The sequence below is a fragment of the Homarus americanus genome, unplaced genomic scaffold (genome assembly GCF_018991925.1).
Source record: "Homarus americanus isolate GMGI-L3 unplaced genomic scaffold, GMGI_Hamer_2.0 scaffold25827, whole genome shotgun sequence".
Classification (NCBI taxonomy): domain Eukaryota; kingdom Metazoa; phylum Arthropoda; class Malacostraca; order Decapoda; family Nephropidae; genus Homarus; species Homarus americanus.
In genome coordinates this window covers 11,121,351-11,148,282 of record NW_024738300.1, presented here as the reverse complement: position 1 = coordinate 11,148,282, position 26,932 = coordinate 11,121,351, and the positions used below count along the sequence as shown (strand labels likewise).

The following is a 26,932-nucleotide window of genomic DNA, read 5'->3' as shown; positions in this document are numbered from 1 at the left end:
CACCAACCACCACCAACCACCACCACCACCAACCACTACCACCACCACCAACCACCACCACCAACCACTACCACTAATACTGGTAGGAGCGCCGCGTGGTAAGGAGTGTGTGTGGGTTTCCTTCATAATTCGGGTCATTGACTGAAGTAATCCAATTAGGTAAGGTTTGTAATATGATCATTGTTAGGTGGTGTATTGTTCTGGTACGCCACCCCACCCTTAACCCACCCTCAGCCCACCACCCACCCTCAACCCACCCACTTCGTCGTACCACCCATTCTGCCGTCCTTCGTCCACCCAACTCCTTCCTTATCTCTCTCTCTCTCTCTCTCTACCCATCCACCACCAGTACTGCTCAGCCCTGTATCACACCCACACACCCACACACCTCCAACATCTTGGCTACTGTGACAGACCAGCAGAGTGAATCTTAATAATCAACAAAAAAAAACAGCCCTAAGACGATGCTACGCTCTTAACAACCTCAGCGGCCATTATCCCAGCGTCTAGCATTATGAGCGTCGGCTTTACGGTAGGTGGAGATAGAATGCCTTGTCGCCTCGGTATGGTAATGAGCTGCAAGGGCTGTCACTGCAAATATTCTTGTCATGTTTGGCACTAAAATCCCCCACCTCGATATTCCGTACAAACTTCTCAAACAGGTACTAACTAAACGACCTTTCTTTTGGCCGCTTCTTAAGGACTAGCGAGACGTGGATGGGATCGAATTTGAGGGAGATTTAGGGGTCCGGGGGTCGGTTTGTTGTGGGTTTCGTCGTGTTTTGAGTGTGTGGTAAGGGAGGTGAGCGGCGACGAGTGATGCCCGAAGAACAATGTTGGAAACGTGTAACTTTAAAGCGATAGGTTCTTCAGAGAGTGGTCGCTGCTTGCTGCTTGAAGGCTCTCCCTCCCTCCCTCCCACCACCAGAGGTATTTTACACACATCGCGCTCCTGGCAACATCATTCCCTCCTATCTTACATACATCTACCGTTCTTAAACTCTTACATAGGGAACACCAACTACAGGTACCACATGATGTTCAACACTTCTGGACGATGCAAATTGAAAATGAACGAATATAAGAGAAATGTTTTAAGATATGGCAGGCTGGCGGTATTCACGTATGGCTCTGAGCCGCAGTGTCGCCGTGTCCGGACTCTCTCCTCCACCCGAGCCGCCGCTCTGAAATGACCAATCAAAACAAGGTATCTCCTCATCGGTAAGCATGATAGGCTGAGACGACACGGGGCGGATTGTGTTGTCTTTTAAGGTTGCCACTTAGAAAATCTAATGATGATTTATGGGGAAATAGGATTATAGAAGATATTTCATTGTTGGAATTAGAGTGATGGTTGTGTATCACAGCTGGGAGACGATGGCGGGATTATTTTAACAGCGTCTCACGTGTTGTTCCCGTCTCTCTTTTATCTTATATTCAGATACGACTTTTTTGTGTTGTAACCGACCTAACTTTTTATAACTTTTATTTATACTTTTATTTTCCTTTATTAAACACGTTGAGTTATTTTCAATGTAAAATTCTAACAATATTTTAACCCACAAGACACATAAGGAAAATACAGTTTTAATATATTTTACAAAGACAGACAAATAGACAGACAGACAGACAGACAGAGACAGATAGATAGATCCTTCAGATAACTCACACAAACACAGGCAGGTATGAATAATAAGATTCCCACTAACAGTAAAAACTAACAACACTCATACATTCATCGCTATCATCATCATCATCATCATCGTCATCATCCCTCGCCCTCCACTTACCTACAACACACCTTTAAAAACGACAACATGACTGAAATTACCCGAGCATGAACAACAAAAATAAGTAGAGTTTCCCACCGCGCTGGCAACTCAAGAGTATAGACGTCGGAATGTACCACCTTATCATAGAGGATTAGCGACCCTCTTTTGTTACAGGTACACACCCCCTTATCTAACCGAGAAAGTTGGAAAGGGAATCAAATCCGCTCCGGAATGTCTTTAACGTTTGCCGATCCCTTTCCTAGGACAAAAGCGAGTGTTGGAATCGTCAGTCACGTCGATTATTACTCCCTGGGTTGATGGGGCGGTCCCTCGAGTGGCCCAGGTGAGGAGTCCGGTGAGATGAGGAGTTTTAATTTCGACTAGATGGGCCCGAGTTGTGATTACCGCGCCAACGTGGGGGATCCAGATGACGGCGACAGATAGTCTTGCTCACCCGCCATTGTCCTGACAACGGAAATGACGAGATGTGAACTTTATACCCCCACCCACCCCACCTGCCCCTTTTTTGTTGGACGGTGAGATATCGTCTTTCTAACACGATATATTGCCTTAAATTTTGTGTTCCTTAATATATCGTCTAACACAAGATATCAATGTATATACTCGAGTTCAGCATTCAACACGATAACGCGTAAGGCAATATAACACCTCTTGTCTCTTCATAACCTAACCTAACCTAACCTAACCTTACGTTATTTTCCGACACGAATTTCGGAACTCTATCTGGCTGACTAGACTGACAATGTTTTTTTCCGCGTGAGTTTTTTTTTTCTGACAGCTTTTAGTCAGTCTACCGCCCACATTTCCTAATTTTACTGATGTAAGTTTTTATACGTGAGGGGATTCTCTTCAAGTACGGATTAACTCAACTATGCCTTATTCCTGATTACTCTTGTTTATAAACAACTCCTGAGACAAACAATAATCACCATTTCTATAAAAAAAAATTAATTAGCACAACTACAACAATTTACAAAACTAACCTTGCTAATAGGGGAGCGGTGGCTGAGTGGCTACGGCGCTCGCCACCTGTTCTAAGGCTATACGTTCGACCCCAGTACACTCACATCCTTTCTTAACAGTTGAGGATGTGAAGACTGTCGAATGCAGTATCGGCTAAACATCATCCCTGTAAACAAAAGGATAAGTGGATTAGTGAGGCTGTATCATTTCTTACCTTGATATTATATTATACAGGTGTGGGTGTTTACCTGGTAACGATGGCAGGTGACAGGTTAATGAATTGTAACAGCCAAATCCAAGGTAGAAAAAGTTCCACCCCCCAAAAAATAGGAAATCTATTATATAAAAAAAATAGTTGATTCACACTAGCAATACCCGCTATGTTGGAATGGCATAGCGGCTATACGAGACTGTCAAAAAGTGAGTCCTATTATTTGCTATACGGAATCACACTCACTGCGATGTAACTCCACAATTGCATCGCACTAAGAGTATCTCTCGTCAAAAAAGAAGAATTAATTGCACAACACTACACTACACTATCAGCTATACACTACACTACACTATCAGTTATACACTACACTACATTACACTATCAGCTATACACTACACTACACTATCAGCTATGCAGCGATAAAAAATAATTATTACTCCACTTTTACAATACACTGTAAGACGCGATACTTGTTGTTACGGACTCTGATGAACTTCCCAGAGCCCTAGACCAGCGCCCATGTATAACTGAGCGGTGTGGGCGGTGTGGGCGTGGCTAGCGACCTCCAAGGTAACCTGAGAACGCTCTATTACCAATCACCGAATCATCAGGTATCAGAAAGACACTAATCCCAGAGCCACACTAATCTCAGAGCCACACTAATAACCATCGCCCACTTATCTAATCAGTTAAGAGCAAAAAGAGGTAATCCGAGACGGGCCCGTTCCTTCTCATCCAATCATTTAATCAGAGTCTTCTACCAATCACCTAATCTGCTATTAATAAGACTAATCAAAGAATGTCTTATTGCCAAATTGTTATCATCGCTTCAGGTGTTCAAATATTTACCCCCAATCCCTCCGTGTTAACTTTATTTACCCAGTCTCTTCACCAATCCCCTCACCGTTACCTCTAATCAAGTCATGTATTACCAATCACTTCGTCTGTCATCAACACTGGACATTAAAAGTTCCAATCCCTTAGAGATTTAACCTCCAATCTGACCGCGTTATCTACTCCAATCCTTCACCAACTAGGAAGAGAGGGAGGAAGGTAGGTAGGGAGAGAGGAAGGGAGGGAGGGAGGGGGAGAGGAAGGGAGGGAGGAGGGAGACAGGGGGGGGGGGTAAGGTGAGTGAGTCAGGGAGGGTGAGAGAGAGAGAGAGAGGGGTAGGGATGGTTGAGGGAGGGAGGGAGAGGCAGGGAGGAGGGATAGGGGGGGGGAGGAGAGGTAGGGAGGCAGGTAGGGAGGGCCATCCTATCAGGTGTGTGAGGTGTTTATGGAACAGATCAGGTAGAGGGGCCGAGCCGATGGCCTTTCCGATGGTCTCCTGTTTCACCCACGAGTAGTGTTGGCTTAAATGGTCGATGAACGCCGATGGTGCAGGGGGGCTGATCCACTCTATACGGTACTGTGGGTTCCTGTTTGGAGTGTGAGTGTGAGTGAGGAGGGGAGGGGAGAGGGGTGAGTGGGAGGGGAGGGGAGAGGGGTGAGTGGGAGTGGGGAGGGGAGGGGAGAGGGGTGAGGGGAGGAGGGGAGAGGAGAGGGGTGAGTGAGTGAGGGAGGGGAGAGGGGGGTGAGTGAGTGAGGGGAGGGGGGGAGGGGAGGAGTGAGGGAGTGAGGGAGAGGGGAGTGAGGAGGGAGAGTGAGTGAGGGGAGGGAGGGGGTGAGGAGGGGAGAGGGGGTGAGTGGAGTGAGGGGAGAGGGGTGATTGAGTGGAGGAGAGGGGGTGAGTGAGTGAGGAGGGAGAGTGAGGGAGGAGGGGAGGGGAGAGGGGTGAGGAGTGAGGGGGAGAGGGGGTGAGGAGTGAGGGGAGGGAGAGGGGGGTGAGAGGAGTGAGGGAGGGGAAAGGGGGTGAGTGAGTGAGGGGAGTGGGAGGGAGGGAATTGTTGGTTCACATGGTTACAGTTCTGGTGTAATTGTGGTTCCAGAGTAGTGGTTAGGTTAGGTTAGGTTAAATGGTTGATGGTGGTATTGGGTTAATTCTATGCTGTGTGTGTGTGTGTGTGTGTGTGTGTGTGTGTGATGGCCAAAGATACAACACAGGACTCGAATTGTTGAAAGTTTGTGATCACTTTAAGTTACGTCATAAAGAAAGTGACCAGAATGGCACACAAACCACACAAAAGACTCGATTATATAAAGTTTACTTCCCTTATTTTTACTTAATTTGAAAAAATACCTACGAATCCTTACGAATCCTGAACCCAGAAAGGACCTCTCCCCGCCCCCGTCCCTATCGCGAGACAACCAATCACGTATATGGATGTGGAGACCTTCTGACCAATTAGGATGAGTCTTTGAGAAGGTGATCGATCTTGGGTACTGCTGGGGTACATGAGGTACATCTATGGTACATTTAGTATGGTTCATTAGGACCAGGGGAGACGTGTACCTGGCAATTAAGGACTTAACACAGGTAAAACATTCATATACTAATTAAAAATGTCTTAGTTATTGGTTAGTGTCTCTCTCTCACTTTAGAAATTAATATCAATAATGCCTCCAAATATAAGATTTTAATGCATGTATTATACTCTATCTCACACAACTATAACACCTGATTAAATAATAATAATAATAAGCACAATCCTGGAACATTATTACGAGGGCTTATTATGGAATCCCTCCCGACATGAAAATAAGACTTTCTGATACACTAAACTGAGGTTATAAAACGGGAAATAGCTCACGCACACACGCACACACACACACAAAACCATAAATCATTTTATTAGCATGTGGACCACTGGCAGTCAACGCTATTTTAAAACCCGGTCTGTAGTTTCATCTGACAGCAAAATACGTAAAATATCTCATAGGTTTCATTTCCAACATTTCACTCCACAAATGATGATTCCCTAATTTTCAAATATCTGAAATTTATGTTTTTTCCGCCATAATTCTGTAGCGATGTGAGTTACGACCAACACACAGACATATACGGTGTTCTGAACCGGGTAAAGTTATAGACTTAATACACAGTGACCTGACCTGACCTGACCTGACCTGACCTGACCTCATGTTAGTGGTATATGTGAGCGACGAATGACAGGTTAACTTTTCGATGGTGTATTTAATTTATAGTAGGTACTGTATGTATGTATGTTTGTATGTATAGTGCCTGTGTGGTGAGCGTTGGAGGAGTGCCAGTATGGTGTGGTGTGGTGTGGTGTGTGTGTGTGAGAGAGAGAGAGAGAGGATAGTGTTATGAAAAGTGAGGTCCCTGTTCAGTGCCAGACAGAGACAGACACCTACCCACATCATCGAGCACAAGATTTTAGGTCAAATGGGCCCCAAGTCCTAGTAGGCCCAGACCGTAGAATTGAAGGTTTAGGTTAGGTTAGGATAGTGAGTATTAGGAGAGAGGTCAATTAAGAGGGGATCTTATTAGGACTATAGAGTCTTTTAAGAGTAGGGGGCCTATTAGGACTTGGGGCCCATTTGAGCAGTCACCACCAGCCAAAGCTCTTCGCTATGTTACTCTCGGCACCACACACATAACTCCTCCCCATCCTCCCTCCCCTTCCCCTCCCCCTCCCCCTCCTTCCTTCACCCCCAAAAAAACTTCTAAATGAAATATATGAAGTTACTCGACTCTTCCTTCACCAGACGAGGCAATGCTGTAGCCTGTTTTACAAGGGGCTCATGAGCGTTGTCTATTTCCAGGACCTAAGCCGTGGTCACTCATCCGATTCCCATCATTTACTAAAAAAAAAACCACATTTGATGGAATTATGTGTTCGTTTACGTTCGGATTTTTATTATCAGGTTAAGAATAAGGATTAAGACGTAGGTCATTGGTGTTAGGTTAAGTTAGAGGGTTAGTTGAATTAGTTGAGGGTGTTATAGGAAGACTAAGTCACGGTTGAGTGCTGGTACTAGAAGACATTCGTCCGTTTTCCGTGTGGGTGGGTGTGAATGGCGTTCGGTACCTCGCCTGGGCTAGGGTCGAGAGGCTGGCTGGCTGCCCTCCCTCCTTGGATGTTATCTACCCTCTCTAACTCTACGTCTCTTCTTGTCTACTTCTACTCCCTTTCGCTTCATCTACTCGTCATAACCCACATCACAACCTGTTCTCCTCGCTGTTTATCCTCCTCCTCTCGCTCTCTCCCATTCCCTTCCTTCTTCCTTAACATTAACTCCCTTTCTCTCACTTTCTTTAGCACCTCCCCCCCCCCGTCTTCCCCCACTAGGGCCTGTCATCTCCACTTGGCCACGGTGATTCTATTAGGGTATAGCTAATTAATACACAGGTAGTTAGGATACAGGTATACCTAATTAGTAACACAGAGTTAGGACATGGGGATATAAATAGGGTATAGTTAATTAATACACAAGGTAGTTAGGACACGGGTATAACCTAAATACTACATAGGTAAATAGGACACCGATAAAGCTAATAATTACATAGAAAATTAAAAGAAGGACATGCAGGTATTTGGAAAAAAACAGGTAAGCTAATTGGGAAAGAACAGGTAAGGCACTTGAGGAAAAAAAACAAGTAATTAACACAACTCAAAAGAAAAAAAAAACTGACATTTTTCCTTAATTATTTTTTTCCCTCTATCTTGACCTTGAGATAATGGAGATATTTTTCCTCCTTAACTTCTGGGGTCGTCTGAAGTTCACCCACCAACACCGTGTAATTATAAAACTTCCCGCGTGTACTGGAGGGAAGAAATAAGCCTGGTAGCGGGTCAGATGTGCGACAGACAGACAGAGACAGACAGACAGACACAGACAGACGAGAAATACAGATACTCCAGCTCATAGGATTTCGTTTAGACAGACTTAAAACCATATTGTACAGACAGACAGACAGACAGACAGGAACAGCCTTACAAACACACTCATATACTCCAACAGACAACCACATAAGCGATACACACACACACACACACACACACACACACACACACACACACACACACGGATGAACGAATAAAGACTGACAGGAACATAAACAAATACGCCAAGACAGACAGACAGACAGACAGACAGACAGACAGATAGACGAACAGAGACTAACATTCAAACATACGGAAATGACAAGAGGCTGACTATAGACGCACAAACACGACCATAGATCCAGGGAAGAGGAGAGAGAGAGAGAGAGAGAGAGAATAAAGGAGTGTATAGAGAAGAGAAGGACAGAAAACGAAAGAGAAAGGGAAGATGGTAGAGAGAGAGAGAGGGTGTGTAGAGGCGGAGAAGGAGGAGAAGGAGGAAGAGAAGAAGGAGGATGAGGGGAAGGAGGAGAAGAAGTAGGAAAAAAAGGAGGATCAGGAGAAGGAGGAGAAGAAGAAGAAGAAGAATGAGGAGGAGGGAAGAAAAAGAAGAAGGAGGAGGGGAAGAAAGAGGAGAAGGAAGAGAAGAAGGAGTGTTGAGAACCGTGCAGGACGCGTCATCTTTAAGAAGCTGTCAATATGCACGACAGAGCGGCCGATCACCTCTCTCTTGTTGCTGCTGCCTCTCTTACTGATTACTGCTTATCTCTCTCTCTCTCTCTCTCTCTCTCACTTCCTGTAATCATCTTCCTCCCTCCCCCATTTTCTTCCTCTTCTCTCCTTTATTCTCCTCCCTCCCCACTTACATCTCCACCCTCCCTCTTTCCCTCCTTCTCATTTATTTTTTTCTCCTGCTCTTCACCTTCTTTATTACACTCTTCTCCTTTCCCCCTTCCTTATTCTCCATCTCTATTCCAGAAGCGTTAGTCAGCTCTATGAAAACCTCTCCTAGTTGACCGAGACAAAATTTCCCTTTAAGTTAATTTTGTTAGGTTAGGTTAAGTTAGGTTAGGTTAGACTGGGGCCCAATAGGACTAAGATCCGATAGAATTGGGGCCCGATAAAACTGACCCCAATATGACGGGGGCCCAATAGAACTAGGGTCCGATAGAACTTGGGGACTACTATAATCTTTTGTCCTCTGGTCTGGGATTTGCGGGCTTTACTTGGTCTAGGTTTTACTGGGCTTCACCTGGTCTGGGCTTCACCTGGTCTTGGCTTCACCTTCACCTGGTCTTGGCTTCACCTTCACCTGGTCTTGGCCTTCACCTGGTCTTGGCTTCACCTGGTCTTGGCTTCACCTGGTCTTGGCTTCACCTGGTCTTGGCTTCACCTTCACCTGGTCTTGGCCTCACCTTCACCTGGTCTTGGCTTCACCTGGTCTTAGCTTCACCTTCACTGGCACCTTCACCTGGTCTTGGCTTCACCTGGTCTGGGCTTCACCTGGTCTGGGCTTCACCTGGTCTGGGCTTCAATATATTTCATTAGGGCACAGTACCAGTCTTTTACACTACTCTTCATATTTGGTGGCAAAACAGCGCCGAGGTACAGTCATGTCTGGTCAGGCAATTTGTGCTGTTAAAACTCTCAAGTCTTGTGTTGACTGAGAGAGAGAGAGATTAAAGCCAGATCGTAGTCGTCCTCGTCATCATCGTCAACACAAGAGACACGGCACAGATTGGGAGGCGTGCAGAGGACCCCTCCTAAGTCTCTACCAAACCAGTGTTCCGCGGCGATTACACACACACACACACACACCCCTACCTCTACCCACCATGTGTAGGAAAGTGAGATGAGAGGGGATGAATGGATGGGACAGTTGTGGAAGAGGTAGAGTGATGGGGTGGAAGGAGGAAGAGTGATGGGAAGAGATAGAAGAGGGACGGAAGAGATGGGAGAGGATAGGGTCGAAAACAAAAAGGAAAAGGAAAATATGGAGCCAGGGAAAGAAAGGTGAAATGAAGTGGGAAAGAGACTGAAAACCGAGAGAAAATAAGAAATCAACGACAGGTAAAAAAGGTTGTTTTCTTCTGTGACTTTCAACACCTGTAAGATATAATTATTCATACTTTCTACCGTCAATACTACGCCAGGTGTTACGTTACGATCAGTAGATAATATCCCGCTTGGATTAATACTCCCGTCTATGTTTTTTATAACACTAATTAAATTTCAACAACAATGTGATGAAACTACAGCAGGACCTTGTTTCTCCCCTTCAGGTATCATCCATTAACCGGGTACTGAGGAACTTGGCGGCACAGAAGGAACAAGGCTCAGGTGTGGGCGTGGGTGTGGGTGCAGCCGGCGGTGAGAGCGTCTACGATAAACTACGGATGTTCAACGGAGGAGCTGCGGCGGCTGGGTGGGCTGCGGCGTGGTACCCAGGTGCGGCTGCTGGTCACCTAGGACTCCCTCAGCATCACAACACAGCCCTGCCGCCTATACCCAGGGAAGACCCCAAGAGAGGTACGGTACTGTTATGTTTCCACTCCCTTAATTATCATTTATCTTTATTTTCTTATGTTTAATCTTCGTCTGTTTTGTTTACCTTCCGAAATTTATTATATTATTACCTGGACGTTCCTAATCATCAGAAATACCTCCCATTACCCTTTTTCTTGTCTATTATATACAGTAAGGGGAAGGTAAAGGAGGTAAATAACTATATATAAAAAAACAGATGATGAAATGGAGAGAAACAGCTTTGAAAGAGATACCTCACTCACTCACACACAAACACCTGCACTCAGTACTTACAATCGCCTTACTTCACTCCTCCTCCCCGACCACCTTACCGAACACACTAACTCTGTTACTCCAAGAATCCCGATCAGAATTACTATTTAAAACTTAGTAACGTATTTATCTCTTACACCATCGTCTTCCTTGACACACTTATTGTATTGAGACACACTTATATAAGGTATCTCCTGTCCAAGCACACACTCAGGCTTGAAAGACCGGATTACCAAGGTCTTCGTTCTATTTAGTCTTTCCTATGGGTTAATACCAGCAGCAGTGGACAAAAATTATATAACAGCAAGACTCAGCCCTAAAACGATGTGTTCTTGGTCTTCTTTCGTCAGTAGTTAAACCTGAATTATGATATATATATCCAGGTGTGTGGAGGCAATTAAATTTAGGTATCAATGCAATTTAATGTCATAAGTGTGTAAGATTGAGCAGTCACTGTTAGGTTAGGTTAAGGTTAAGGTAAGGTTAAGGTAAGGTCAGGTCAGGTCAGCTCTGTTAATACTTTCAAAATAGGTTGAAATATCACTTTTAAATAATAGATCTACGAGTAATAGTAATAACAAAACCAATAGAAGAATAATAGTAGCTACGATAATAAAGGCACACCCCAAAAACAACAGCAGAAACAATACCATCAGTAGAAATTGTTACTGTAAATCAGCAGAAAGCGGCGACCAAGACTCGAACACTTGTGGTACTTCCTCGAACAGCTTAACTGGAGATCCATTGCACCTGAGGCCGCTGATATAATAATACTCTTAACACGCACGCCACCCAGTACCCTACAGTTAGTGAGCTACCTTCTTATATGACCTCTGACCCCTCCCCCCCAACTAGCTTGTTATGTGAGCTAGTACTACTATTATAACGAGGTGCTAGTACTAGTAGTAATATCGTAACTATATTCCCACCAGCTTGTAGTATTAAACTCGACTGGTTGTGAAATATCGGGACTAAAAATACAGTTAGTCTCTCAACGTGTGTGTGTGTGTGATGGGTGACGCCGAGGTTGACACGATGGATTGACTCGTAAACGTTTTCATCTCTGGCGTTTTAGTGGACAGTTTGGCCTCTGGGGAGTTGTGGGCCGTCCTTTCATATAACAAAAAAAAAAAAATATGTGCGTATTCTTACAGTGTATTCAACGACGTGTATCAAGTGTTAGCTGTTGACATATTGTTTTAGGTCTTATTATCAAGATTTCGTTGGTAAAAAAAAAATATGATTAGTTATGTAAAATTACCATTGATAAAGACCACAAACTTTACAAAATCACGTTCTGGTCATAATCGTACATAACACAGACTATAGATCAATCAGAACACAGAATACCACTATCTTAAAACACACACACACACACACACACACAAAACAGTAAATAAAATCAAAGTTGAGAATCACATAAGACTCTAAGGGATACTGAAGCTTACTGCCATGACAAAAATAGGTTGTATCAGTGTCTTAAGCTAGATCTCATGCACTTAACTCTCTGTAAGTCTTCTCACTCAATTCTTGCTTACGTAAAACACCAAATTACGTACACGGGTGAGAGAGAGAGAGAGAGAGAGAGAGAGAGAGAGAGACAGAAGACAGAGACAGACAAACAGACAGCCAGAGACAGACAGAGGCAAACGGGATTCACAAAGGGTCAAGACTTATTTCACTTCCAGAGGGTAAAGCCCCCCCCACCCCAATAAGAGTTGGTGGGGGAAATGAAGCGAGGACATAAGAAAGTATTATCACTGGTCCTCAGCTTTGTGCACGGGGGGACCTTGAGGACACTTGGTCACCATCAAAGGCCCGCTGGACATGTCCCTGGGATCCATTAGACGCACCAGGGACACAGTGGACACCGACGGACATCAAAGTGGCAGTGACCCTCTCCTCCTCCTCCTCCTCCTCTTGGTACTTCTTCTCCTACTCCTCCTACTTCTCCTTCTCTTGTTGGTTGCTCCTCTATCATACTCCAGTACCCCCTCCTACTCCTCCTCCTTCTTCTTTTTCTACTCCTCCTCCTCCTCTTGCTGGTCGCTCCTCTATCATACTCTAGTACCTCTTCCCTCTCTCTCTCTCTCTCTCTCTCTCTCTCTCTCTCCACTACCCTCTCGGTCAGGACGTAATAATCTACCCACTAGCTACAACACTGTCTGGTGAAGTGGCTATTATTTGCTTCATAATTGCTGCTTGGTGTATCATAATCCGTATGAATCACTGCTTAATAATTATATGAAACGTTGATAAATTATACAATATACAGAATCGTGTATACTTGTGTTTACTTAATATTTGTTCCCTGTCGTATTTAAGTCATTATGAATCAAGAAATGTTACGAGGAGAGAGAGTACCAGCCCCCCTCAGGTAACCTTACGACGACTCTATATAACTCATGGGGTCTATATAGCCTCATGTTTACTCACTAGCTTATCTTGTATTGGGCATTTTGTCTTGTCGGGGTGGTGGCTCCTGTCGCGGCTCCCCCACCTCCTCCAAGCTCAACAATAAAGACGCCAATCCCGTGCACGTGTGGCTAGGCTTCGTCAACACAGCCCGGTATATGGCACACAATGAACCTCGCTGCCTCCACAAACACACGCTCAACTAATACCAGTTAAGACCACCTTTCACCTTAATCTCTAGGTCAATATAAGTGAAGGTACAGGTGTGGAGAGCAATTAAATGGTCAATAAATGTAATACTGGGTTTCTGAGGTGCGTCTGAAAGCCTTGTTTGAGGATTAGTCGAGGCGGGTCATTGATGTAGGCCGAGTCGGTGGATCAAAGATGGTGTTTCTGAGGAGTCCACTGAGATACGGACTAGGTAACATTTATTTCCACTTGAGTAAACCGTATTTTTTTATTTTATTATTTATGATATTAAGTTGGGGAAAAAATGCACCTTTATAGATTTAAGTAAAACGATACCTGATGATTCCTCCAAATAAACGATGTATCTTTTAATGCATTAAGAAATCTAGATGTAAAAACGAGTTATGTGACAATCGTTCTGCATACACCACACCTCTGTTACTAAGTTCTTTAAGGCACCGACAAGGACGAATGGGCTGCTGGTTTGATAGAGCCTCGTTGTGAGCTTTGTGTTTGACGGTGAGGAGTTGAGTGGCTGTCTTGGTGAATGGTGAATCTCAGTTCGGCAAATTTGTCGTTGATGTTGAGGTCTACAAGGTCGGTCATCTCGGGAATGGCGTCGAAGTTCTCTGCAAGTTTCACTCTCAGTCGACACACATTAACAGAGACTTCAAGGGCTCCGCAGTTGAGTCGTCTGTTTGTCGTCTTCGAGGGCTCTAAATTCTAGTCGTAATTTGGTTATGAGAAGTGTGTGATGGGTCCAGCATTGTGTGGTCTGCTCGGCGTGTGATTGCATTGTTAAGGTGTTGTCAGTGCTTGTTCCGCGGGTGCATCTAGGTGGCCTTATTTTGGGTCTTCAATTTTAACTCGGTTTTGGTAAGAACCAGGTCGTGCGCAGAGCGTTAGCAATTTTAGTCCACTGTCGTTTATTCTTTCTATATCGTAGGTCGGCTCCCACTCTCGTCTTGAAGTCCCCTAGGAGAACGATTTTGTCTTCCCGCAGGAGGGGGGGGGGGTCAGTATCGAGGGTCAGAGCGTGCTTCACTGAAAAGCTTGACGTATCAGTTCTTCGTGAGAGGAGTTCGCGAGGTGATAAAGCGCTGAGTGACACCATTCGGAGATTCCGTAAAGTTATTCAGGAGAGTTTTTCACAGCGCACCACACCACGGAGGCGTCGTTCATAACTCCACACACTTGACCCCGGGGGCGTGTTCCTGTGGCAAGAGTTAACTCGAGACGACCTTCACCCGACTGGAATTGCTGAGGAATGTCAGGGAGCTTCGATTCGTCCAAGCTTGCCTAATGGTTATCCCCACGAAGCCGTTACCCTTTGTGGGACTAACCTATAAGCAAGTGGGAACAAGTATACACGTCCGCGTGCATGTATAAAGGTAAAGCATACTGTAGAAGCTTATAAAATGGCGGCAAACAAAACAAAACAAAAAACAATAACGTAAAAAATCATTGACAGGAGGCACCCCTCAAGTGTCTCGGAGAAGAGGCAGGTTAAAAGACTTATGCACTAAGGTTTCTCACTTTCATAACCTCTAAAAAAAGACCAAGATTCCTAATCCATACTTGTAGAAGAGAAGCCATTGGAGGGCCAGGTGTAAATCTCCAGGTTTTAGTAATTCTCCCCTCTTGTTACCCAACACCGACTACCTTCCTCCCGACGTCTTTGGTATTCCATTTACTTATATAATCACCCTTAACACTTCTACACCACTGTATAACTTTAACAGTTTTACTCATTTACAATTTCACTAAAAACTTGTACCAGTAAACAGATTGTCCAGCACTCACGAGTTTCCTACCAATATGTAAGTCAACATTCTTCGTCTTTTACATAAACGCATAATATACTGATGGAGGTTTTAAAGTACAAATTCCACCACGTCCTTGTGAAGAACAATATACCGATACCAAAGAGGAAAGTAAGGAAGAATTTAGTTACTTATTACGATAGGATGCACATTGAACAAAAGAAAAGAAAAGAAAAAAGATCAGTCAGTTCAGGAAGAAATCAGGGCCGGGAAGGGGTGAGGTAAATACAGCCCCCCCCCCCTCCCAGGATAAAAAGTAGGTTAAAAAGAATCCGGTGTGGTAACATGTGAGGAAGAGGCTCACACGACAGCTGGATGAGTCAGCTCACTGCTAATGCTTACTGATCCAGCTCTCCACTTAACCTAACTTTACCTTACTTAACATAACCTAACTTAGCCAGCACCTAAATTAATCTAACCTACAACTCATCTAACCTAACCTTGACCTAATACAGCTTAGCGAACCAAACACTAAGCTAATCTAACCTATCCTTAGCCCAGCCTACTCCACTATAGTAAAGAAATAAGGGGATCCGTTTTCAGAGGGAGGAAGATGAGGGAGGACACGTCCTTGGGGTAGAGGGAGGTAGAAGAAAGAGATCTTCCGTGTAGAAGAGGAAGGAGACTTCCTCGAAGTAATAGGAAGGAGATGAGGCGGAGACTCCCTTGAGGTAAGAGGAGGATGAAAGATAGAGAGGGGAGGGAGATGAGAGAAGAGGCTCCCTGAGGTAGAGGAAGGGAGATGACAGAAGAGGCCCTCTAGCGGTGTTAGGAGGAAGACAGAGGGAGGCTCCCTGGCGGTAGAGAGGAACATTAGCATTCGGGCGAGCTGCCCTCGTTACAGGCGCTCCCCTCATCGGTAAAAAGAGCAGCCCTCGCTAACTCAGTTATTCCCCCACCAGGCAATACGTCACCACACCCCCTACACCATGACCCCCATGTGCTCCTACCTCACTATCATCATACATTGTTTACATTTTTTACCGTAATTCACAGACAATAACAATACTCATCCCTGGATCTTTATCACTAAAACTTATTGTCATTGGTATGGCTCCAGACAAAGTTCCTCATGACACATTGCATCTCATTATATCACGTCAGAATAATAAGAAAAACAGGAGTAAAAAAAGAATAAATAAAATGACTTTAAGATCAAAAACTCCCTTATGTACAAGACCCTTAATCAGATGGTCGATGCCCAAAGTGTCAAGGGAATTTTGCCCATAACTGTACATCTTATACACACACACACACACACACACACACACACACACACACACACACACACACACACACACACACACACACCAATGGACTCGGCAATCTATATCTTTCTCTATGACTACTACAGCAAGAGGAAGAGGGGGGAGGAGGAGGAGGAGGAGGAGGAGGAGGAGGAGGAGGAGGAGGAGGAGGAGGAGGAGGAGGAGGAGGAGGAGGAAAAACACCAAAACACTGGATGGTGGTAGTGGTGGTGGTGGTGGTGGTAGAGGATAGGTAGAGGTGGTAGGCCCAGAAGCAAAGGTCAGTGGTAGTGTTGAAGGGCGCTAGGATCCAGCGCTCACGGCATAACTCAGGCGTGCGTAGGGGGAGGGGTTAGTAGGAGGGGGGAGGAGGTAGAGGGGTAGGGGAGGGAGAGGGGAAAGTAGGAGGAGGAGGGGGTTTATTCTGAAGGAATCTCACTCTTCAGGTTTCTTCTCGCTGTTACTGAGATCGTTACAGATAATCTTCGTAACATAAAAAAACAGAGACAAAACAAGAAAAACAGAAGCCTTAATAAAAAAAAATAATAATAAAAAATAAATAAATAAATAAAAACATCAAACAAAATAAAACGAAAACAAAAAACAAACTAAAACAAAAGAAATAAAACAAAACAAAATAAAAACAACAACAAACAATGCAAATGAAAACAAAAATTAAAACAATACAAACAAAACCAAAAAACAAATAAAAAACAAAAGCAAAACAAAAATCAGAAGGAACATAGCGAGCAACTAGATATGGTTCTCGATGATGCGTTTTTTTTTTTTTTTAAGTTATGACCTAAAAAAAAAACACATATAAGTGCTCTAAGGGTGATTGTCAGGGTGAATGTCAGGGTCAGGGTGAATACAGGGTGTTCCAAAAGTCAATCTACCTTCTTCTCTTCTACCGGTACAGCTGACATCTGTACCAAGTTGTAAATTAGGTTGTTAGGTTAGGTTACGTAAAATTCTTTGATAGTTTATTTTTGCCATAGTGGAGGAGGAAGTTAGGCTGTGTCATTTGCTCCGTAATTCCCTTCTCTCCCCCTCCTCTACCCCTACCACCCGCCCCTCCTCCCCCTCCTGACGAAGCTACACCCCCCTTCCTCCATATTGCCACGTTGCCAAACTTACCAAAACATCATCAACAATTATCTAATCTTAATCTAATGTAGTAAATAGCAATTTTTTGTTATTCCCTAAAAAAAAAAGGTGGAAAGGCGCGTATTCTTGTCAGTCGCGTAGGCCTGGCGAGTGAGTTGTGATCCAGCGGCGGTAGATGGAGCGGACACATGGCTCTGGCGGTGTAATGTGATTTAGACGAGGCAGATCCATCAGAAATTTGTGTGTGGTGGTGAAAGCAGTAATTAGTTGTCGAGAAATAAACGGGTAAATAATCGAATTACGCGGCGGGATGATTGGCCAGTGATTGGAGAGGGGAAGAGGGGGAGAGGGGTGAGAGGGAGAGGGGTGAGAGGGAGAGGGATGTAATGTCTTGTTAATAATTTATGGTGGGTCTTCTGATGTTATAATCCTAACCATCATTCACCTCTGTGTTTATACTCCGCCACGACCTATGGGAAGAAGACTCAGTAAGATGACTCGTAAACCATCATAAAAAAAATCTGAATGTTGATCCAGGAATACAGTCAGAGAGTAATATACATAGATACTGTACATAGTTACAGTAATATAATGTAATGCAGGTACAAGAATAGTCAGATACAGTGATACATACGAGTATACATGGAGATATAGCATGGTATTGGTACAAGATTCAGTATATAGGCTTAAAGTCAATGTCTTAAAGGAGATTTTAGATAAGGAATAGAAGTGGCAGTCACTCGATTACCTCCTGCTGAAGTGAGTATCAAATGGTGTGGAAAACGCCCAAGATTACGTGACAGAGGAACAAGTTTCAGATACTAGACAGTCATCATCAGATCGTGTGAGAGGAGATAGCGATGATGTGAAGGCTTGAACGAGTCACCAGCAGAGAATCTTTGAGCAAATGACGTATCTCCTTGACAGTTAAGGACGAGCTGCCTGGAGTCACAGAAGACGGGGAAGGTCTCTCCGCCTCCCTCCGTCAGTAGTTAGATCTGATCTCATGGGCATAATGGATTTTAAAATCGTCATGACAAACACTTTCCGATGGGAGACTTGAAGGCTGGATGTACTGTATGTGTGTTCCTCTCGCTGGAGTACCCCATCAGGGAGAACTCTTAAGACAGATTCAACCAGATCAAGTCCCAAATTCACAAATGTTCTTAGGTTAGATCAATTTCCCTCGTAGACTGAGATGGAAGGACACATCTAGATGATTTAACCTCGATAAAAATAACCATAACAATTCATCTAAATTACACAAGATTCTTATTTAAGTATAGTATATATCTTCACTTAGGGTTAAATTAAGCGCTTCATATTAGATGGAAAGAAAATTCACCAAAGACATTCTCTACACATCCAGCACGTAGAGTCCTACATCTTGACTACTAAAGCCGCCAGCCACTGAGATACATGTTGATGGCACAAAAAATAGCCTCGGGGAGTGTGAAGACAGCGTTCGTTTTAGCTTTGTTTACTGCCCGGCCCCATACGTCTACGTCAAGAGTAGCACAGCGCCCTCCCAGCCACGCCCTTCTCACATTATCATCCACATAATAGTGTCGCTTCCTTCTCGATGCAGTGGGTTTTTTTACCCCATTGTCTCGGTGACTCCTCGGGTAGATTGATGAGTGGGATTGTAGACAACTTACGGGACATTAGACGCGCCCCTCGCTATCACTGACGAGTTGGCACCTAGGATATTATTGAATCATTTTTGCATAGATGATCTTAAGAAACAACATTATAAAAAATTCCTACACACATATCACAACAATAATATTTTTAAAAAGAAGACAAAATATAGTTACGATTCAGAGAACATAAAAAAAAAATGTGGGTGAATAACACGTATCCCGCAACATGAGTCACTCTCCTCGCCCCCTATTGGCCAGAGCAACGAGCGAATCCATCATTTTGTCTTCAGTCTCGGCGCCCCGGGAGTCACTTGATGCCTGGTCTCCCTGAGTGATGGCTGGTGCCAGCTTCCTTCCCCCTCCTGTTTCTCTTCACATTTTTATATTTTTTATCGTCCGCATAGTTTAATGCCTTGAATTATGTCCGAGATAACACAGCCTACCATTAATCATGTTCTTTCTCTTACAATCTTTCTTTCATCAGTTTTATAACCGGTAATAACTAAGGCAAAGCAGTATTGTAGTTATTGAGATAATCTTCATACTTTATCCGCCTTAACTACGCACCACATTAGCCTTTGTTATCGTTATCAGTATCATCACATTTAATTTTGTTTCATATCAATATTTCTAACCTCATTTTTCTGTCAATAAATATCGCTCTTCAGTGAGGCGTGAGCAGGTCTTGTCATGCATAAAAACGTTCCCGGCAGCGTTTAGTCAACCCAAATGCAAGCCATCCTGACCTGACTGACATAAATTTTTGCGTTTCAGGGATGATATTGTACAGTGCGGAATCATACAACCAATGACCTAGTTCTTGGTCATTTGCGTTAAGGTAAATTATTCAAGAGAAGATTTAATAGAGATATTATCTGGGTCTTGAAAGTCTACGGTGAAAGGCTGCCACGTTTCAGTTACACATCTTGCCATGACGTGTGAGGTCGGTTCAGACTTGCCGCTATGCTATTTTGGGATCGTGTTTGTTAAAGTGTTTGCTTAAATTAGATGTTTTAGTGTGTCTAGACGTAATAAAACGCACCGGCAACTTTATACTTAATGACACACACACACACACACACACACAAATCATCCCAACAGAATACACATCGTTTGATCTCTTCAATAATGATATGTTAACTTATTACTGTCAGTAAAATTAACACATCCGTATACATTACCTTCCGTATGTATTAGTATTACATATTTATTTAGTGTCGTCGAATACATATTATTATTACGACGTCTAAATAATATCAGGAACAAAATTCAATTGTTCACCATGTTCATATCGTTACTCTTACTTCGTGTTGCATCCTGTACACAAGTTCACTCTTACTGTAAACACCATCGAACAGGTATTGATTTGTATATGATATAGAAAAAAAACTCCCATTGTTGCATTAATAATTTACAGACCAAAGTTAGCAAAATGTTTATAGTCCCGTAATGAATACGTGACTGTGTGCCAATACTATTTTAATTTTTTTTATTTCAGAACTGCATATATCAACCAGCGAAAATTCGGCGCAATTTTGCCGTGGGTAGCTTTGATATGTTCGTATAACTAAAGAACATGAAATATTCATGGCCATAATTTTATTAGCAAAAGCTCTAATCGGCGACCCCCCGCAGCAAACATTCACCATAAAAAATAAAAAAGGCCGCAGCATCAAAGCCATAAACTAACAAATATCATGTACGCCTCTCAGTCCCATTTATCTGCCACAAAATAAAACGGCAACATTTGGAAATTGAGTTACGCATAAACCATTTCATATATAAAAGAGGAGCCTGCTAGCAAATCGAGTTTTTTGGGCCAGACGCATGTTTTTCAAATCAAAGCGCCGAGTGGAGCGGAAACACCACCTCCCCCTCACTCCCCCCCGCCTCCCCCACGCATCCCTTCCCCTACCTACCCACACACACACACGCCATCAAAGTGCGTGGGGGATGGGGAGGGGGGCGCGGGGAAAATTAACAATCAGAGCTTACAGACGCGCCCCCTACGCCTGATTTGACCACGAAATTTGTTTTCAGACACATTTTTGTCGGGGGCTGACTGGGGAGGAGAATATGTGTGGCGCCCCGGGCTGAGGTGCACTCAAGACGTCCTGGCCCGGAGAAGTGAGAGATGGGGAGAGGGAGAGGGGAGAGGGAAGAGGGGAGAGGGAAGAGGGGTGAAGGAAGAGGGGTGGGCAAAGATGTCTCGTACAAAGGTCATGTCAGTCAGTTGGCATCTGGCGTGGCGAGGTGAGAGGGTAAATCAAGTCAGTTACATGACCTGTACGTGTCTAATACTGGACTCGGCCAAGTCCTCCTGTACGTTATCGAGAGTTAAGGGGTGGAGAGTAATATCGAATCACGTCATTTGCCTTCAGACATTTCAGGTTGAGGTGCAAGGCGGTGCAGGATCATGCCAATTGCCTTAAAAGCGACTCGAGTTAAGGATGGAAGATTATGTCACTTGCTCAAAGACGTCTCCAGCTGTGTTAGAGACATGATATAAGGTCAGAGTCTCACCACAGCCATGTTTGTGTGTGAGGGGGGGGGTGAGACACGAGGGACGGGATTCCTCGTAAAGTCAAACACGGAAGTGCCTCTGATAAACAAGTGACATATAAACACAGATTTTCACTGACTTTAACAACATATACAGGTCCAATATTCGCATCACACAACACCTACATACTCATGACTAGTACAGTGGGCACTAGTTTTTATGGGCCCGTTCAACTCCTACACTAAAGAGACCCTATCCCAATGGGCTCTTAACCCTAATGAACAAATTCTAATGGGTAAATCAGGTTGGGACTCACTGTAACATTCGATACAAAAGTTCGTGTGTTGGGCTATAGACGAATACACAAGACCCCTTGTCATGGTGGCTGGGTCGTGTATGTTTCCGCCAGTACAAGGAAACAAGGAAACTTTCTATGGGTAATTCATAGATGTAATGTATTTAATGTTATTACCACAAACACCACTTCAGGTTTGTTTGCTTACATATAACTTAAAAAAAAAAGTCTACACAGCGGAAGGGAACGTCAAACGCAGCTGATTGCTCGTGCTGGCGCTGCTTTTACGGTAGAGACTCAAGTCATAGAGATCTAAGACTCCATTTTTACGTCAATTCCTATGTGAGGATCCTGTCACTTTCATGAACTAGACTAAACAGGGAGAAGTCACAGTAAAACTCATTTGTTCGACTTGGTAATGATGCGTGTTTGACTCGTTAACCCCTCGAGTACGATGCCAACCCCTGAGTACGAAGCCACCCCCCCCCCGAGTACAATGAGTTAATCTAATGAGTCTAATATTTTAATCCGTTGAGTACAATACCCATTGAATAAGATGAATTATCAAGCAGCGCGTTGCAGTGTAGAATTGCAGTATCCGTGTGGCAGTGTAAACAATAGCATGCATGCCAGGATAAAACAACAACGTACATACGCGTACAACATCAGGGCGTACAACATCAGGGCGTATAAACAGCGACGGTGGAGGGCCGCGAGGCGCTGTTCCCCTGCTGTTGTCATCAAGTGGTCCGCTAACACAATTACTCAGTAATGAACCCGCTCCTGCTGCCACCACCATGCTCCTGCTGCCACCACCATGCTCCTGCTGCCACCATCATGCTCCTGCTGCCTCTACTGCCACCACCATACTCCTGCAGCGTCTACTGCCACCACCACACACAGGTGTCAAAGATAACTAGATAGAGAATGACAGCAACTGGACGATACAGTCATTAAGATACGAAATTTAAACCCCAAATTACGTATAACTTCACTCTACGTCACTCACACGTCATAAGTCCCACACACGTCATAGGTCCCACACACGTCATAGGTCCCACACACGTCATAAGTCCCACACACGTCATAGGTCCCACACACGTCATAGGTCCCACACACGTCATAGGTCCCACACACGTCATAGGTCCCACACACGTCATAAGTCCCACACACGTCATAGGTCCCACACACGTCATAGGTCCCACACACGTCATAGGTCCCACACACGTCATAACCCATAACACACTTCCCTGAGTCAACGGAGATACAGACGAACAGAAAGAACGTAACAACAGGTGGTATCCATTATCTGAGACTCCACTACACCCTCGTGACAGTAACTCCTTCTCATATCAAACACTTAAACCACTCAAAACACAATGACCTCCACATCTCGCTTAAGCACTTGTCATGGGGTAAGATAAGCTGGTGAGGACGCGTAGGGGGTAAGGTCGTCCGGTAAACAACAATTAGGTGGTCATAAGTCGACACTTGGCTCCCTGATTTATCAAAGCACTCGACGTGGACGAGGGGAGACCTCATAACAGACACAATAACAAGTGGAGTGTGGCGGACCGTACGACACCTCACCCACGAGTGCCCTCCGCCGCCCACTCCAGTACCTCCCTGATGCAGATAACAGTAGCAACATGGAAGTGCTTTGTTATGGGCGAATAATAGTGAAGTGAAGTTGTTTTACAGGTTCTCTAAGGGCTACCTAACGTGTTGATTAAACAATGAACTGTGTGTAGATACAAGATAATGTGTGTCACTCCGCACTGCACGACCCTACACGAGCTCTGAGCCCAGTCATAGGATTAGTAAGATTAGTAAGTAAATTTTCACTCATGAGAAAAGGCACGTAGCTACAATGCTGATTTAACAATATTTAGTCTGCAGCCCAAGTGAACAGTTTTGATACATTGTGACGAACAAACCCTTAAGAATGTTAGCAAACGACCCTCACACTCAAACAATACTGTATACTTTAACATTCTACCAAGTAACTCAATCAGAACTCAACTAGGTTAGGTTAGGTTAGGTAGGGAAGAAATATTCCGGACGTAGGGATGTTAGACTGCCTCAAATTACGGTAGAATCTTTGTACAAACTCGACGCCATGTGTAGGTCACAGCTTAACGACGAGTGGATAAAAACCCTCATCTTTGACGGCCACTGAGTTAAACGATGGAATTTAAACAGACGACAGCGGCGGCACAAGGACGGGTTTATCGAGAGGAACATTGACAATTTGAAAATAAAGGTAGGAACTGTCACTGAGGTTGTGGGTATAGGGTTATGAGAGGCTGGGAGAGTCAAAACAGAGGGCCAGGGTTGTGAGGTAGCCTGGGAGAAGTCAAGGAGTGAAGAATGAGGCAGTGGTGGGGAGGTGAGGGTAGTGGGGAGGTGAGGGTGGTGGGTAGGTGAGGGTGGTGGGTAGGTGAGGGTGGTGGGGTTAAGGCAAGTGGTGGGGATGAGGGTGGTGGGGGGTCAGGGTGGTGGTGAGGGAGTGAGGGTAAAGGAATTGATGGGGGTAAGGGTGGAGATGGTGGGGGTAGTAGGGGGTGGGGGTACATGCGGGCCACAGTGTATCAGTGCCTCTTTAGACGCTAATTCAGGCTGCCCAAACGCACGTGAAGCATCCGATGATGGAGAGGCGGCGCTTCTCCCCCTCGCTCCCTACGACAACTTTATCTGCCACTTGGTATTCATGCTCCCTTGAATTGCATTTTAATGTCGACCGTTTGCTTCTGTTACGAGTGGCGGAGAATGACCCTAGAATACAGAATGGCGGGAGGAAATATGGAGGAGGCTCTTAGGTTATTCCCTCTTTGTCAGGACGGCCGGGGCGGGGTGGCTCTTGCTTCTGTTATCCGCGCCAGGGTGAAGGGGAGGCATAAGTCCCCAGGGGCGCTCACTTTGTTTTGGACCTTATCAAAGCGTAATGCAGCCATCTCTCCCTCGTGGATTTCCATTATTTTACGTAAAATGACCTGACAAATATGCCTCTCATCAGGGACCTTCATAATGCTCACCTAAAATGACAATATATTTTATTTTTTATTTTTTATAAGGGATTTATTAATTGTTCTTAGGAGATAAATATGATAACCATTTTACCTACGAATAGTCATTAATTTTAGTAACTGAAATACCATAAAATCTTGTGTTTGTGAATTTTAAGTAATTTTACAAGTGAAACAAAATAGGAAAGTTTTATAGTTATTTCGGTGAAGTTTATATGAGGTAAACAAGCTGGGAAGTAAACATTTTTGACACACACACACACACACACACACACACACAGGATAATCAGTCTTATTCATCTTCAAAACCCAACTTGTAAGCTATGAGTTGAATTCAAAATGCAAAATAGGAATCCAAAACGTAGGTGATGGCAAGGGTAGGTGATGGCAGGGGTAGGTGATGGCAAGGGTAGGTGATGGCAGGGGTAGGTGATGCTTGGGGTGGAAATTGATGGCAGGGGTGGGTGATGGCAGAATTGAGTGATGCTTGGGGGCAGGTGATGGCAGGGTAGGTGTGATGGACAGCAGCCCAGGATGGAGGTAGTATTTTTATTTTTATTTATTTGTTTATTTACTTATTTGTGATGATTGTTGAGGCGTGGTCAGCTCGTCACCGCCAGGACGAATGTTAACACGGGGAAGGAAAGCTGGTATTTACCCCACTGTTTAGTCCTCCATACACACGCAGAGATATAACGACCTCATTGTCCCGTTTTACGCAGGTATGCTTATGATGATGATGGTGGTGGTGGTGGTGTTGTGATGATGGTGATAGTGGTAGTAGTGGTTGATAAGTTGGTGGTGGTGGTGGTAGTAGGGATGGTAGTAATAGTAATAGTACGAGTGGTGGTGGTGGTGGTAGTAGGGATGGTGGTAATAGTAATAGTACGGGTGGTGGTGGTGGTGGTAGTAGGGATGGTGGTAATAGTAATAGTACGGGTGGTAGTGATAGTAATAATGGTCGGAATGGTAGGTACTGCTGGTGATGGTAATAATTGTAATGGTGGTGATAGACAGGGGTGGTCGTGGTAGTAGTAGTAGTAGTAGTAATAATGACGAATAGTGATAGTAATACAAGTACCCAGGCTGGTAACAACAACAATAATAATAATAACAATAACAATAATAATAACAATAATAATAATAATAATAATAATAATAATAATAATAATAATAATAATAATAATAATAAAGAGTGTTGGCAGAGGCTGATGAAAACTAAGATACTAATAATGTATAACTTCACAGCGAGTACCAGACTAACATTCACACTGGCTCCTGTTACAATTTCACGCTAAAACGCTCCATTGTGCTGTTAGCGGTGACCCAAGTGATGTTTCGGCTGAGTTTACCCAATCCAGTGTCCGCCTTTCTTGACTTGACTGTTATTGTTATTCGTATTTGAGGGGATTTTTTTTTAGAAAGGTGTGATTTAGCGTATAGAGTTGTTTACTGAAGAGAACTGATATGTAAATAATTAATATAAAGACTAAAAATGTATTAATTATTCACTATTTAAATAAAAATAACAATAAAATACACTAAAATTAATAATAATAATCAGAAAAAAAAATTAATAAAAAAAAATAATAATCAGGAATAAAAAATAAACAATGAATCAAACAAAAACAAACAAGTAAAACAAATCAAATCATAAATTATACAAATATTTAAAACAAAAAAATCCAAATGCACTTCAAATGAGCAATTACGTCCAGTGGAGAAGAAAAATAAAACACCAATTTTCCCGCGAATAAAAATATTGATTGTGTGTTTTATTTTGATAATTGCTATCAGAGAATGAGAGAAAGATGGCCTCCACCCACCCCACCCCACCCCTCCCCCACCCCACCCCACCACTCCCCACCCCACCCCATCCCACCCCTCCCTACTTCCTACCCCACCTCTACTCCACTCCCACCCCCCTCCCCTGCACCCCACCTCACCCTAGAAACAAGGCGCCCATCAGCTAGACAAGAGCTCCTTCAACACTGCCAACCTGAGAGCCCCTTCAACCTGATAGAATTGTTGCCTTACGAGTGATATTAAAAGTTATTACAGCCTTGCTCTATTGCTCTTCCATTAGGGGGGGCTATTTGTGCAGATTTTTGTATTATGAAAGGAGAGGAGCAGGAGGGAGGGATGGGGGAGGGAAGGAGAGGGATGGGGAGGGAAGGAGAGGGAA

The 26,932-nt window shown here is 44.0% G+C and overlaps 1 protein-coding gene across 1 annotated transcript in view; it reads left to right on the top strand.

Moving 5' to 3' along the window:
* LOC121873981 (paired box protein Pax-6-like) overlaps window positions 1-26,932 on the top strand; it is an 87,113-nt gene that overhangs the window by 36,309 nt on the left and 23,872 nt on the right. Inside the window, exon 4 of the mRNA XM_042377862.1 lies at window positions 9,983-10,229. Coding sequence (XP_042233796.1) covers window positions 9,983-10,229 — 247 coding nt within the window. The remainder of the gene's footprint in view (window positions 1-9,982; window positions 10,230-26,932) is intronic.